The sequence below is a fragment of the Crinia signifera genome, chromosome 1 (genome assembly GCF_055691185.1).
Source record: "Crinia signifera chromosome 1, ASM5569118v1, whole genome shotgun sequence".
NCBI classification, from domain to species: Eukaryota; Metazoa; Chordata; class Amphibia; order Anura; family Myobatrachidae; genus Crinia; species Crinia signifera.
In genome coordinates this window covers 141,043,417-141,059,944 of record NC_139217.1, presented here as the reverse complement: position 1 = coordinate 141,059,944, position 16,528 = coordinate 141,043,417, and the positions used below count along the sequence as shown (strand labels likewise).

The 16,528-nt window shown below is 42.1% G+C and overlaps 1 protein-coding gene across 17 annotated transcripts in view; it reads left to right on the top strand.

Annotated features, from left to right (window-relative positions):
- The window catches only part of BLTP1 (bridge-like lipid transfer protein family member 1), a 250,134-nt gene that overhangs the window by 223,804 nt on the left and 9,802 nt on the right, over positions 1 to 16,528 (top strand). For all 17 annotated transcript variants that reach the window (XM_083174415.1, XM_083174421.1, XM_083174431.1 and 14 more), the window contains 9 exons: positions 371 to 550; positions 626 to 763; positions 3,274 to 3,531; positions 5,061 to 5,214; positions 6,782 to 6,939; positions 8,528 to 8,720; positions 9,716 to 9,933; positions 12,316 to 12,567; positions 13,874 to 14,077. In XM_083174415.1, coding sequence (XP_083030541.1) covers positions 371 to 550; positions 626 to 763; positions 3,274 to 3,531; positions 5,061 to 5,214; positions 6,782 to 6,939; positions 8,528 to 8,720; positions 9,716 to 9,933; positions 12,316 to 12,567; positions 13,874 to 14,077 — 1,755 coding nt within the window. The remainder of the gene's footprint in view (positions 1 to 370; positions 551 to 625; positions 764 to 3,273; positions 3,532 to 5,060; positions 5,215 to 6,781; positions 6,940 to 8,527; positions 8,721 to 9,715; positions 9,934 to 12,315; positions 12,568 to 13,873; positions 14,078 to 16,528) is intronic.

Below are 16,528 nucleotides of genomic sequence, written 5' to 3'. Positions count from 1 at the left end.
TGCCGGAGGGCTGGAGCATTCACTGACAGCCCCCCCTGTCACCCTATTAAACGCCGCAGGGGCTCGCGGCGTTTTCATTCATGATTCACCATACATACTTGATGAACTACGATTCAGCTATGTGATTGCAAAGTGTTAATATTGCTTTCCCCATATGTCCAGCAGTGAAATGGTACTGTTATTCTTTGATACCAGCTACTCTGAATGCCACAAATAACAATGACACCACCTAATGAAGAATCAAGTGTACAGATGTGCCTTGGCTCATATGCACATGTTGCATCTTTACATTCAAGACAAAATCAGACTTAACGTGTTTTCCTTTACCGGTCCCAGGAAATGCTTCAGCAAGTGTATTTCTTAATTGTAGGTCACGTGGATGAAGAGCTTACATCTGTGACCGGCCGAAAGGACTCCCTCAGCATTAACCTGGAGTTTGTCAAAGTCAGTTTGTCCAGAATGAGACGCTCTGGGGGAGCTTCGTTCTTTGAAAGTATGTCTGCGAACAAGACAGCAAGTAAAATGGACACCACTTTAATAAATATCTCAGGTATTAATTGTTTTTGGAGTGAACACTCTAGTTTTAGACTCTGTCAGTATGCTGATTGTCTCTTTTTTTCATCAGCTGTCTGTGATATAGGTTCTGCTTCCTTCAAGTATGACATGCGTCGCCTTAGTGAAATTTTGGCATTTCCAAGGGCATGGTATAGAAGGAGTATTGCTCGACGTCTCTTTCTTGGTGATCAAACCATCAATTTACCAGGTAAGGTGACATGGCTATAATAGAACTATTTTAACAAAATAAAAGTTACTGTCTGCATTCAGCTAGCCGCGAAAACATATATGTGACTCAGTAGGCAAAAACCATATTCGCAGCTTTTTGCTGATCATTTACAAACCTGCCTTAAGTTAAAGCAGGTTTCAATGGAAAGTAACATGGCTTTTAGGGCCTTATTCTAGTTAACTCTTTCTGACAAAATCCTTCTTAGATGCAAAAAACCTGTGCAGAGAGAGTTAGATTTGGGTGAGTTATTTTGTTTCTGTGCAGGGTAAATACTGGCTGCTTTATTTCTACACTGAAATATAGATCTCACTTTGAAGTAAAACCCACCCAAATCTAATTCTCTCTGCACAAGTTACATCTGCCCCACCTGCAGTGCACATAGTTTTGTCCACCTAAGAAGGATTTTGTCAGAGTGAACTAGAATGATGCCGCCCATACACGTCCCGATACGGGCGTGCGTTCCGTGCTTAACTAGCACGGATCACATCACATTGCATTGCCTGTGCATGCGTTGTGCATGCGATGCAATGTGATGAAAACTAAGTACAAAAAGTATGTGCAGCACATACTTTTTGTACTGTGCGATGAGGTGCCGCGGGAGTGCGCACCTCAAAGCACACATCGGACCCGCCGGGATCGCAGCGTGTATGGGCTGCTTAAGGCCCTTAGTTCACAGCTCTGGGGTAGGTAGGAATTTGGGGAAAAGATTAAAGGTGCATACACGTGTATGCATAGTGATGATGGGAAAAATTGCTGGGCTTAAAATCCCTCAGGGTATACACACAGACACCATTTTATATAGGGCACACACGTACTCATTAGTCTCTGCTCTGGTGGAGTTTACAGTCTATATTCCCTGTGACATACTGTACACACACACACACACATATACATTTTTGGAATGTGGGAGGAAACCGGAGTTCCCGCAACCCACCCAAGCATTGGGAGAATGCTACACATTGTACCCAGTGGTGTCACTAGCTGGGTTTTTCCCGCACCAGGACGTCACCCTCAAAAGGGGTGACGACACAATGCTGTCTCTTCTGCCATGAGGAGCATGGTGCTGCAGTGTTGTAGACTGGGTACATACTAAATTATATACTGTAGTTAATTATTTCTTTTGACCGGGCTGGTACTTTCTGAGTAAACTATATAGTACATACACATTAAAAGAACTTGTTAATGATATTGTCCAGTGACCACCTCCAGGAGGAAGATGATGTTGACCTGCGGAAGTGTGCATTGTTAACTGTAGACAAAAAAAGAAAAAGAAAGCAGCGCTTAGAATGATAGAATTAGGTGAATCAATTTTGAGTTATACATTTTAATATGACATAATATAGTTATCAATATAAAATATAAATTGTATAACTTACCCGGTAATTATTAAGAGGGTCAAAGTTCATCTCGGGCTAATAATGCATTTGTGATATGGTTAAGTGTATTTTTTTGTATATATGATGTTTGGGTCTCCGTTAGAATTTATTGCATATATTGAATATAAATGTATCTAAAATAGGTGAATCAATCAATTATGCTAATGATCCCTAGAGGACTCTGGGTATAAATATGAGTCCATGACTCGCAGCAGCACACCTTGGTAAAGCTGGCATTTGGACCAGTGAAACGCGTTGGTGCTCCTCCAGATCCTGACCATCATTGTTGGATTTACCCGCCGATTCATCTGACCACTTGGTCCCTCAAAATTGGATGTCTTTGGTTCAAATTTCCTGGCACAAATGGATACAACATGCTGTAAGGTTGCAGGTGGGCTTCAGTCATCATTAACCACTCCCTCAGACAGCTTCCAGGATATATCATGCCGTGTGGACTCCACTAAAATCGGGACTGCTGCTATTGTGGACAATGCAGTTTATATACTAACCCAACCGTGGGTCATTTCATCGAAATTACGCCATCTGGAAATTACTGCCGCTGTTTTTATGTATACTTTTATTGGTTTATTTAAGCGCCTTGAGTCCTGTTGGAGAAAGTGCGCTATATAAATTAAACTTACTAACTTACTTTATATCAATAACTATATAATGTCATATTAAAATTTAATTTTATTAATCTAAATTGATTCACCTATTTCTATCATTTTGAGGCGCTGCTTTCTCTTACTTTTCTGTCTATTGTGCACCAGGGGACTGACCATCCCCTAACTAGCAGCTGCTTTTACGTTAGTAAAGCACAGCAGACAGTATTATCTTTAGGGGCAGCCAGCATCTTCAACGGATGCTGGACACACTCCCAGAGAGGACACACTCGCATGCGGTGGGAGTGTCAATGTAGAGTGTGCACCAGGTGTTATCACACCTCCTGGTGACATCACTGATTACACCATCCATGTTGCTTATTATGTGTTTAGTAATGCTTACACATACTGTGTATTTAAAATGTGGGATGTTTTGTCATTCTTTGCTTCATTTTAAAGTATTTGCAGCACTTGTTTAGTGGCAGATAAATTGTTTTCTATTTTCCCATAGCCTCTGGGCCTGCAACTCCTGATTCTGTAGAAGGAGTGAACCAGCATCTTTCTCCTGAATCTTCTCGTAAAGCATATTGTCGGACATGGGATCAGTCCAGTCAGTCAGCCTCATTCAGTCATATGGCACAGTCACCCAATGTTTTCAATGAGCACACTCCAAGCAAAAGCATGTCTCCTGTGGCGGCCATACACTCCTTAAAATCGCCTGCAGTGACTAGATCTAGAAGTGTCTCTGACTCCTCGGTGCCACGCAGAGGTGTGTACTTTTGTAAGGCTGTAAAGCTAGAGAATAATACAATTTGTATTTGCTTTATATCATTGTCTGTACTGAAGCTATGTGTCTTATGATTCTGCATTATTTTGCCTTTAATTACTATTTAAACATTTTCAAAACGCTCTATTCTAACATAGAATACAAATGAAAAGTAATAAAAATGCAGCGAATGCTGCAGCCCTCCTGAACCCTGCGAATGTGCAGCGAATCCTAAACAGGATTCGCTGCACATGGAGAACACACACATTGAATACTCCCCATAGGGTGGCCATTCTCGGGATCAGGATCGGTGGAATCCCGGGATTTAGCCCTAAAATTGCCTGGATTTCAGTCCCGGGATTTAGAGATCTAATGCTAGGCAGCATCTGAGTACCCACTCACCAATCTAGGAATTCAGCATTTGCTCCTCTTTTAACTTTCGATTTAATCCCAGGGAATCATCTAGGGCAGAGGTATTCAACATGGTTATCTGGCTGATAGGTCCACAGTATATGTCAACATTCATTAGGTCGACATGACAATGGTTAAGTTTTCCCCATGTTCTTCCAATATTTGCTTCATTTATTATGCATGTGGACATCTAGTGGGAATAGCAACCTGTGGCTAGCGAAGCAGGCATCCTTGCCTGGAGCATGGTGAGCTTCATAGAACATTTGTTGACCATTGTTATGTCGACATTTTGTACCTGTTGACCATATGTTGACAATCTACCAAGACATTGTAAATTAATTATACCACACCCTTCAAATTGCAGCACCCGAAAAGCTGTAAAATTGCATATACCAGATGTTACTCTTTGTACCGGCATTGGTCCATAATTTAGTGTCTAGAATGGTAAAGGTAGGATAGGAGTGTTCTAGTGTAGTGCACAAATGTAGTGCTAACAGTTCATGCACTAAATTGAACCTTTTGTTTGTTTGTAGCCCACATATGACTGCAGAATAATAATTCTCAGAGTTAGCTATTCCATGGAGAATCAGTAGATGGTGTACTAATGTTCAAACAGACTGTGCTACGGATGGGTATTCTGTGTGTAACTGCGGATGCAGCTGCCTACGAAATGCTAAAGTGTTTTACAGGAACACACTAGCGTAGCCCTTCATATGCCGATACTGCCGCAGTTTCACAAACAGAATGGCATCCTGCATATCATTTTGTCGCCGTTCTGCAAAAAAGTTGCACGCAGACGCTCAGTGGCACAGAGTTTATGTGTTATGTGTAACTCAACATGTAGCACATGGGGGATAGATGTATGTGGACACCTTTTGTATGCTAGCATTAGCAATAGGAGTGCTTTTATCACCAAAGTAGTTTTTGTTAATCTCCTTGCTTATATACCTGAATGTGTAAAAAAGAAAAGGTATAGTGCGTATTCATTCAACAATGCAAACACTGTAATTGTGCCATGTGCACAATATTGAATTATTTAGTACGATTGTTTTTTTTTTGTACATTTAGCGTTTTATTTAGCTTTTTCTCATAAAAAGTTTGTCCTTCTTTCTCTCATTCAGATTCAGTCACAAAGTCCTTAACACCTTCATTCAGTAAAGCCAGTAAACCATCGAGCCAGCTGGGGTCCCCATGGGAAACACTGGTTGTGTTTGCAATAAACCTAAAACAGCTGAATGTTCAAATGAATATGAGCAATGTTATGGGAAATACCACGTAAGTTATTAATCTACTCAGTTATTTATATAGCTCATGCATATTCTGCAGCACTTTTCTGGAAATATTTGGCCAGTCACATTATTCTTTGCCCCAGTGTAGCTTACTATCTATAGTCCATAGCACAAACACACGCAATAGGTGTTTTATTTTGTCAGTAGCCATATTGTTGGTTTGTGAGCGGAAACCCACACAAGTGAACAGTGAAAATATAAAAAAACTGGGACTTGATTCCTAGCACGGCGCCCATCGCATACCATACTTAGTGGTGTGCGATGCAATGCGATATTCATGTTAAATTAACAGGAGTGCTTGTACAATGAAATATCGCAAAGCATTGCATGCCAGCAAATGGCATGCGATGCGATTTTTAATTGTAAAAGCACCCTGATGGGTGCTTACAATGTTAAATGCACCCCCATTGTCAATGCCACCTCCACTATCAACGCCAACCCGAAGTGTGGCGATCACAGCGGTACGCGTCCTTCGACCTTTTCATACCCCCACTATCCACGCCGGGTGGAGTTGATTGTAGATAGTGTGGCGAGCCACCAAGCCTGAAGCTTGGCGAGGGGACGCAGAATACGAGCCCAAAGCGTGGCGAGCCCTGCGGAATACATGTAAAGTAATCCACGCTTCGGGCTCGGTGGCTCGCTGCACTCACCACACTATCTAAAATCAACTCCACGCCGATGTGGATAGTGGGGGTAAAAAAAGGTCGGAGGACACGTACCACCACCCCTCGCGGGCTCGCTGCGCTCGCCACGCTTCGGGTTGGCATTGATAGTGGGGTTGGCGTTGCCAATGGGGGTGCATTTAACATTGAAAGCACCCGTCAGGGTGCTTGTACAATTAAAAATCAAATCGCATTGCATTGCATGCCGCTATATTGCATGCCATGCGATTGTATAAGATGTACTAAGATCAAAATATTGGGCGCCGTGCTAGGTAACAAGTACCAAAAAATGTACATGGTTAGTGCCGTGGAGGGTATTGCACCCAAAAGTCAGAGCAGTGAGGCAGAAATACTAACATTTCACAGTCTGTGCTGCCCACTGGAAATATTTTCTATTTCTACTGTGGGAATCTTATATTTCTGTGTGGTCCAGTCATTTGCTAATCCATATGGGCTACACTGTATATTCTGATATCTCTTCCCATAATAAACACTGAAAGGAATGTACAATGCAATGTTATTACCACTATAAGCGGGACGTAGAATCTAGGATAACCAACCTGCACAAATAAAATGATTTACTTTGAATATGTGGAAGAAAGACAGAAAATTTAAAGTGCAACATTAAGAAATTCAGTGAAAACACATTAGTTCACTGTCATTGTTTTAGTGGAGAAAGTCCTAGTCTACTGTAACATGTTCTGCATCTATGTAATATCTTGCTCTATAATCTGTTGAAGGTCAGACAGGCAGAGTAATTAAATAAAGCATGTATGTTTAGATTTATTGCTAAACTTTCTGATCATAGCGCCTCTCTGTAATTGTGTGATGCCTACGAGTAGATTAATATTACTGTAACAGCCTTAAATGTGCTCATTGGATTGTTGTCAGATGGACCACAAGTGGCCTGAAAAGCCAAGGGCGCTTGTCTGTGGGGAGTAACAGAGACCGGGAAATCAGCATGTCTGTGGGGCTAGGAAGGTCTCAGCTGGACTCTAGAGGTGGAGTTGTTGGTGGAACAATAGATGTTAACACGTTGGAAATGGTTGGTAAGTAGGACTACAAAAGTGAATATGGCTACGTCTTGGCATACATCATTTGTTCACACAGTGAATTGTAAATTAATATGTTTGTTGTTATCCATTTATTTTCCTAAGTGTATTGCATTTGTATTCAGTACAGTGTGTTTTTACTTAACATTCCATGTTTGTCTATAATACATGAGTGATGTGAATGCTAGTACTAACATATTTGCATGATCTTTGTCAACTGTTTACATCACAAGTCATCAAGTAAGAATAGCCTTTATTATAGTGCCCATGTCAACACCATGATGTAACAGTTTCGTAGACATGCGGACGATGTGGCCTTCGGAAATTACATTATGACCAAGCTGACACGATGAATGTCAACAACCTATACCCAACTTTATTGCATGTCATCCATTACAGAGGGATGATTTGTAATACTATTTTACCTAGCACCTGCTGTCACTCACAGCCTAGGACCCAGCCCTGTTAGATTTTTCTTACATGACACACCTGTGTAAGGCTGACACTTACACCTCCCTTGTATACTCCTTTCACCGCTAGAGTTGCAGTTTCTACATCACCTAGTATTCATACCATCTGTATAGCATTAGCTTAGAACCCATGTATCACAGGAAGCACTCAGCTGTTGTTGGGTACCTTAATATATTTACTACACCAAATAGCCCCTCATAGCACACCATGTCCTGTGAGACTTCCTCCTTTGTATTTTTTTTTTCCCTGAAAATGCATCGGAGTGCTCACTGATCTGACATGTGATACTTGTATGTCTATGCGCGACGCTCTGCATCTGAATTCAAATTTTTATGATTGAGCATTCGCTGCTTTTTTCCATGCCAAGTTTGATTGTGCTTTATATCCAGACTCCGTTACACACAGATATACAAGTGTCCTACATCAAATGAACCAGCAGTGTAGTAACATCGAATTTGTGACCTAAAATGCTTTTGTGGCAAAAACAAAGATGCTCAGGGAATTGCACAGGACCTACCAGCTAACTCATGCCAGGTATCTCCTCCTGCTTGGCGTATTGAGGCTAGATGTTCTCGGACACTTGTAATGTTCTTTTGTACTTTAACTGTACGTTACCTTGTAATTTGTTTTTTTTGTTTGCTATGTACGGCGCTGCGGACACTTTGCGACGCCTTATAAAATAAACATACTACTACTACTACTACTGTAAGTCTATAGGGAGTATACGTGTGTTAAACTACTGTGGATAATTGTCCAGGCAGGGGCTATCCAATTAGTCCCTGATAAGCCAGTATGCGCCTCAGGCAGGCAAAACCAAATTCCCAAAACAGTCCGGTTTCCAAGCAAAAGTGGAGCTGCGGTGCCTGATACACAGGTTTCACTGAACCTGTGTGTTTTTGGGAGTAAATGTATTTATTTTTTTATTTTTTTCCAACTCACCCATTGGATATTCAGAAAACAAACATTTGAGAAACATTAGAAAAAAATGATAGCTTTTTGCTCCCGATGTTTCTTCAGGGCTTATTGGATACCTCCTATATTTGGCTTCCTTGTCATAACTTTTAATTTTACATTAATTACAGTTTACATATGAAATGTGTTTTTTTCCGTTTAGCTCATATTTCAGAGCATCCCAACCAGCAACCCAGTCATAAGATCCAGATAACAATGGGCTCTACTGAAGCACGTGTTGATTACATGGGATCCAGTATCCTTATGGGGATCTTCAGCAATGCTGACCTAAAGTTACAGGATGAATGGAATGTCAATTTGTTTGCCCCACTAGACACCAGCATTTCTGACAAAAGGTATGCAGCAATCATAAGTGAGTGTATATGTGTTTTTTGTAGAACTGTGTCACACACAATGGCGGATCTCGAAAAATATGACAAGGGGGGCACCACAATAAGTGGGCAGGGTGGGTGGGGGATATTGCGCTTGGTCACAAAACAAGAGGAGTGGTCTTACAGGGAATGCTTTACCTTCAAGTCACACCCTAATTTTCATTCCTTGTGGGGCATGGAGTACAGTTTTAGTGGGTTACATGGTGAGCGTGCTGGATGGGTCTGGTAGGGGACAGGGTGAGTGTGCAGAGACCAGTTTGGTAGGAGACCGGGTTAGGGACAGGTCTAGTAGGGGGCAGGCTGAGTGTGAGGGGACTGGTTTGGTGGGTGACAGAGTGTGTGTGTGTGTGTGTTTGGCCTGCTATAAACTGAGTTTTTTGTTAAATTACACCCCCCCCCCCCTTTTTTTTTTTTTTTCGTTTTATTGGAATAGTGTAAACTCTGTCTTAGTTTCTTCTCTCATTTTTTTGTAATAGTCCCATTTTGTTGTCATTGATTACATGCAATTGCAAATAATTACCAACTCGGTGACCAGAACGCATACAGACTGTTGGGGCCTAGATCATACAATTCCTTTTGAGAAAAAAAAAACTAGGACATTAAATTTAGGGTCTTACAATGAATTGTACAATGATTCCGCCTATTAAAATGTCTGTAGAAGTCATTCTGTTTTTAATTCATTACTTTGATTTACTAGTGATGAGAGTTGACAGTACAGTTGTCACCAACAATTCTACCCGATAAACGGAAATAATTGGCAAAATGATGACACTATTAAGTCAGTATCCTGAAAGTAGTCACACGTGAATTGAAAACGAAGGTTACCTCCCTCAGCAGTCACCAAATCATACATTTTTTTTTTTTGATGATCATTATTTGCTCCTTTTTAGCATTCTACAAATGTTACTCATATGTAAGGCATATTATTTATTAAACCTATAATGTGTTCTTTGTCTTAGTGTTATATTTATCCATGGAGACCTGCAGTGGGACATATTTCAAGTTATGATCTCCCGGTCAACTACTCCAGACCTCATTAAAATAGGAATGAAGCTGCAAGAATTCTTCACTCAACAGTTTGACACAAGCAAGCGTGCATTATCCACTTGGGGGCCTGTTCCATACCTTCCACCCAAAGCAGTGGTGACCAATGTGGAAAAGAATTCACGAGAGCAATGTATGAATTATTACTATCATTGTTAGCTTTGCATTTATTTCAGACCGTATGGCAAAAAAGTAATGTACACAAGTTACAGTTTTAAAGTACAGAAAATCAGCAATTTCTTGCACGGTACAGCAGCTGTATACTCTTTCTTAAGTACCCTCATCCTTTCAGACTCTATTCCAGCATCCACATCTTCAGACAAACCCTTAAACCCACCTCATGACTCATTACTCTGACCTTCTACCTACTTTTTACAGAACCCTCTTATTTTATCCTAGAACTATCCCCGCCATCATTGTGTTTTTGTCCACTATCGACACCAGTGTATGTTTCTGTCTCTCTGCCAACTTGTTGGGTAAAGGTCATTGAGTATCAATTTACTTCCAGTATCTAACCACCATGTGACTTTTCACTGCTTTTACTAGTGCTATTTTACTCTCCATTTACAGATTTAACTTTGTTTAATGATCGTCGAGTAATAAGCCAATAAACGTGTTTTCCAACTAGTGCCTATATTTCCGGCAGTCAGCACTTGGATTGAATAGGTCGACTGAATTTCACTGGAAATTGGCACAAATTGAATACACCCTATGTTCCCTACTAAATGTGCACATGCATACATACTAGGTTAAACCCAATTAGCCAAATAGAATGTTTCTTTGCGGATGGTAGCCAGAGCAGCCAAAGAAAATTCACACAAACATGATTATTGAAACATTATGGGCCTTATTCTAGTTCACTCTTTCTGACAAATCCTTCTTAGATGGACAAAACCATGTGCACTGCAGGGGGGCAGATGTAAAATGTGCAGAGAGAATCAGATTTGGGTGAGTTATTTTATTTCTGTGCAGGGTGGATACTGGCTGCTTTATTTTTACACTGCGATATAGATCTCACTTTGAAGTAAAACCCCACCCAAATCGAATTCTCTCTGCACAAGTTACATCTGCCCCACCTGCAGTGCACATGGTTTTGTCAGTCTAACAAGGATTTTGTCAGAAAGAGTGAACTAGAATAAGGCCCTATATGTCTGTTTTTTAGAGTTTCACTTATTATTCTTTATTCCCATTACCAGATTTTTGTTCCAACTAGTTCAGTGGTTCCCAACCCTGGTCCTCAAGTCCCTAAACAGTGCACGTTTTCCAGGTCACCCGGCAGGTGCACTCATTATTCAGGCACTTTAAAAAAGATCCACAGGTGGAGCTAATTATAGCACTTGCGATTCTGTGTGGAGATCTGCAAAACATGCACTGTTGGGGGGTACTTGAGGACCAGGGTTAGGAACCACTGAACTAGTTGGTTGGTTGGAAAGATAATCTTTGTAGCCAGCTTTACTGTTCAGATTTTAAGACGTTCTATGCTTTATAAAAGGTGATAGAATAAGCACATCTGTGCTCAAGCTTAGATATCTTAAATACTTTTTTTGGGCTATTGGGTTGCCTGAAAAAAAAATTATGGTACTTCTTTACTTTCACGGCGCCAGCATGGCGCCGCGCGTACTTCCGGGTTACGCTCGCCACTAACTAAGTAAAATAAACTAAGTTAACGCCATGCCAATATGGATAGTTCATACCTCCACTATCCATGTTGGCATGGAGTTGATTTTAATTAGCGTGGTGAGCGTAGCGAGCCACCGAGCCCACAGCGTGGGCGAGCGAAGCGAGCCCCGCAAGGGGACTCTGACGCGCGGCGCCATGCTGGCGCCGTGAAAGTACAGAAGTACCAAAATTATTGTAAAAAACACACAAGTTCAGAAACCTGTGTGTTTTTGTAAGAAACCACCCCAGTTTTCCCCGAATATGGGACTGTTTTCAGGGATTTCACATCGCTTGTAGAATGTAGGAGAAACATAGTCCCTGATAAACCACAGCTCATGCAAGCTTATCGGGTATAAGTGAATAGCCCCCAGTCAAAGCAAATACCCGCTTTCAGTGCTTGCGTACCCACCTAAAGCTGACTACCATGACTATATTCATCTGTTGTTTTTGAGGGGGCGATTCAGTTGTTATCGCTACACCCCTGCCGGCATGTAGTCACAAACAAACATTTTTCATCTCGGCTTGTACTTATTTTAGGTGTTTTATGTGGCAAAACACAGTAATTCTAGGCATGAACGTTGCACAAAAACAATGAGTACAATTCTAGAACACCCCCTTTTAAAGTTATGGGTGATATGCAATTGTGTGCCCATTAAACAATTGAATTGCCTCCTCACACTCTTAAATTAAATCTAAGACAACCTTTGCTCTTTCGTAACGTTGACTGATGGTACAACACACGAGCCTGGCTGCACACCGCAGTAGGAATGTGTGATGACGTTCATTTAAATGTGACAAAAGGACATGTCCAAATGAACAACAACATAATTGAGTGTTTTCTTTTTATATGTTCTAGTATTGGATGCAGCTCACCACCGTCACTGGCCTAATGTACTCAAGATAATATCTGGCTGCCACATATCCTTGTTTCCGATCCCTTTGCCAGAAGACACTGTTCAGTTAGGAGGCTCCATGAGCCTTCATGGTAACCACATGACATTAGCTTGTTTCCATGGGCCCAATTTCCGTTCAAAGTCTTGGGCATTGTTTCACTTGGAAGAGCCAAATATTGCATTTTGGACTGAGGCACAAAAAATATGGGAGGAAGGTAAATAGTTTTCATTTAATATACGTTATATAATTCTGAAACATAGTGAATGTACATGTGTAAAGGTTAATTTAGTTTTTTTTTAATTATAAGGGGTCAATTGCTGCTTTTAAAATGATTTGTTAAGGTGGCCATACACTAGTGCGATTTGGCCTGATTCCGATGGATTGGGCTGAGAAATTAAGTGAAATCAGGCAAATTGCCTGTGTTTTATATCAATGCGTGGTCCCATGCGCATCAGATTGGAGCCCCTAGATTGCAAGTGCTGCACGTAGTATCTTTTGCATCAAACAGCCCCTGGCAGCACTTGCTGGGATCGAATGCGATATATCGCATGCAAAAGGACCACATACAATATATAGCATACGATACTGCCACCTGGGAAGCTCTTGGGTGGCTCAAGAGGGATCGGCTGGCTCTACACTGCTGTGAGAAGTCGCAGCAGTGTATGGCCACCTTTATTCTCGCATAAAACTTGCTGAGAGTTTTGGGAGCACTTAGCAGCTATCGGAGTGACAAGTATCTCACGCTAAGAGTTGTATACCAGACAAAGGAGCTAAAACAAAAGATGACCTACATTGCTCAAATGAGTGTCTGCTAGAGAACTCGGTGACACTATGATCATGTGGTCAGTGCTAATACCTGTACTTCTAACTACTTCGGTTTTAGAGCTATATATATATATATATATATATATATATATATATTTTTTTTTATATAACTATTTTTATAGTTCAAAAAGATGGTGATGCAGTGGTTAACAAAAATTGGTCATTATAATTGGTCTTGATAATTATATAGTGTTAGACGTTGACACATACCTCCCAACTTCTGTCCGCCGCGCGAGCGCCCGAAAAGGGGGCGTGGTGTATGCAAATGAGGGTGCGGCTTATGCTAATTAGCCGCAACCTCATTTTCATACGAGAATAGACGCTGTGCGCATGCGCACAGCGTCTATTCTACTAGATTGGGGGTCTCCCAACTGCCACCCCCCGCAGCGGGACAATGCCTGCCGCGGGTGCGACAGCGGGACAGAACCCGAAAATCGGGACTGTCCCTCTAAAATCGTGACAGTTGGGAGGTATGGTTGACATGTACTATGAGCATGGCATTTGTTTTTACCCAAAGTGCCAAAACCATATGTTTAATTGGGCACAGGCATAGTACTAGTATATAGATATAAAACTGAAACCTAAATCTATCAGAGTTGTACAGAATTGGGAATTTATCATTGTTGATGACTAACCTAGTGCATTGTTTTTAAGATGCCTGAAAACTTATTCTTTCGTTTTATTGATTTTATAAGGTGCAATTGAGCACTCTACATACATTGTACAAACTTTGGATTTTCACCTTGGTCACAACACAATGGTCACCAAGCCCTGTGGAGCTCTAGAAAGTCCTATGGCAACGATCACCAAAATCACACGAAGGCGTCATGAAAATCCACCACACGGGGTAGCCAGCGTGAAGGAATGGTTTAATTACGTCACTGCTATGAGAAATGAAGGTCTGTTTCTGATTGTTTTCTGTGTGTTTTATATGGTGTTTGTGTGTGTGTGTCCTTTTTATATTATGCATACAAAAAGCTACATTGCTTCTGTTGAAGATAAATGTTAGAGACCATTATGGTGAGATTAAAAGGAACAAATAGAATACTTTGTTGGTTTCCTCTCCATACTATATACAGGGTTCGCAAAAACGCGCTATAGCGCGTATTTTACCCCAAAACAGTCCCAGGGGACTCAGTTGTCAAAACTAAAGGGGTCCCCGAGGACGCGCTGTGCAGATTCTGTACCTGTGACTGTGAGCCGCTGCGAGCCAATCACTGCAGCGGCCGCCGGGACCCAATCATTGTACAGTGGCCGCCTGGCAGCCAATCACTGTACATTTTACAGGTTGCTGCTGCTGCGCACCCTAAAGCCGCGTGCCCTGCAATTTGAGAGTCACTGTGCGTCCCCGGGCCGCCCCCCGCCATGTAAGTCCAATACGCTTCTGAAAGCGCGGGGGGGATGACAGGATGGGATGCGGCTGTAACAGCCGCTCTCAGCAGAGTAGGTGTCGGTGAGCGGGCTGTCAGGATGACGGGGGACTGGATGTGGCTAAAACAACTCAGAGCAGCGTGTCAGCTATTCCAGCCACATCCAGTCCCCCGCCGCGCTGATAGCCCGCTCACCTACTCTGCTGAGCAGCATGTCGCTTTTCCAGCCCTTGGGTAATGACCCCCCCTCCGTGGCAAAAAGCAACGAACCTAAAATGCCAACCCCCTTCCCACCTCATGGCAACCAGCATAAAACGCCCTCTACCCTGTGGCAACCAGCATAAAATGCCCCCCCCCAGCATGTAACCCCTGCAAGGAGCATATAACCCCTAGCAACAAGCATGTAGGTAAGCAGCACTTATGTGCTATAATATACAGTATACTTGTCATAAAAGTGTGTACTATAATGTGTACTGGGCATATTGGTGTGTTCTATAATGTGTACTGGGCATATCGGTGTGTTCTATAATGTGTACTGGGCATAATGGTGTGTACTGGGCATAACGGTGTGTACTGTAATGTGTACTGGGCATAACGGTGTGTACTGTAATGTGTACTGGGCATAACGGCGTGTACTGTAATGTGTACTGGGCATAACGGTGTGTACTGTAATGTGTACTGGGCAGAGGCATACCTAGATAATCGTGGGCCCCATAGCAAAAGATAGTAAGGGCCCCCTATTTAGCAACTGATGGTGATAAATGTATGTAAAACATATACTTAGACGGCAAAGATGGGCCCCCTTCAGCTCTGGGCCCCATAGCAGCTGCACCCCTTGCACCTATGGTAGTTACGCCTTTGGTACTGGGCATAACGGCGTGTACTGTAATGTGTACTGGGCATAACGGCGTGTACTGTAATGTGTACTGGGCATAACGGTGTGTACTGTAATGTGTACTGGGCATAACGGTGTGTGTTGTAATGTGAATTGGTACTACTATGTGACCACACCACTTCCCCCAAAAATAAATGGCCTAAATTTTTAGCACTGTCCCTTTTTTCAGGTTTATATAGTTTCTAGTATACACTGTATGTATCTTTATGCGAGTGGGCCAATTGATACTCCCCCCCCCCCCCCCCGACCCACATGTGCCATGCTGGGGAGAAGGGGAGAGGAGGCTTTATTCCGTTGGGACCCAGAAAAGGTCCGGTAGGACCCCAATTTTTAGAAGTGAAGGGTCCCCGGGCCCCACTTTTTTGGATGGTTTTAGCGAACACTGATATACACAGTGTATTTTTTATTTTTGCCCGCAATTTCAACACACACATTTGTATACATTATTGCATGTATTAATGGAAGACCATTATATGATCAACCTGTTGCACTTTTTTAATAGAAACATTATATAATCAACTTGTTGTGATATTTTAATAGTGGATCATTATATAAGCAACATGTTGCACTTACTAATAAAAGGCCATTACATAATCAACATGTAAAGCTGTGTACACACTGGCCAATATATTCATCGAACGGCCGATATACACTAGTTTGCAGGAATCTATGATCTGCAAACTCTCTTTGTTCTAGGGAATAGGATTGCCACCTAGCAACAGCTGGAGGCTTACACCATAACCCACCAGCTGTTGCTAGGTGGCAAGCCTCCCGACGAACAAACACTAGTTTGCAGGAATCTATGATCTGCAAACTCTCTTTGTTCTAGGGAATAGGATTGCCACCTAGCAACAGCTGGTGGGTTATGGTGTAAGCCTCCAGCTGTTGCTAGGTGGCAAGCCTCCCGACGAACAAATATTGATGCACCTTCGAGCAATGTGTACGAGTGATATATCTGAACGGCGCCGTTCACTGATCTATTGCATCGGCTCTGCAACACAGCCGATGCCCGATTATATCTAGAGATATATCCGTGCATTGTGCTGTGTGTGCGGGCGATCAGTTGATCGGTCCTACAGCCATGT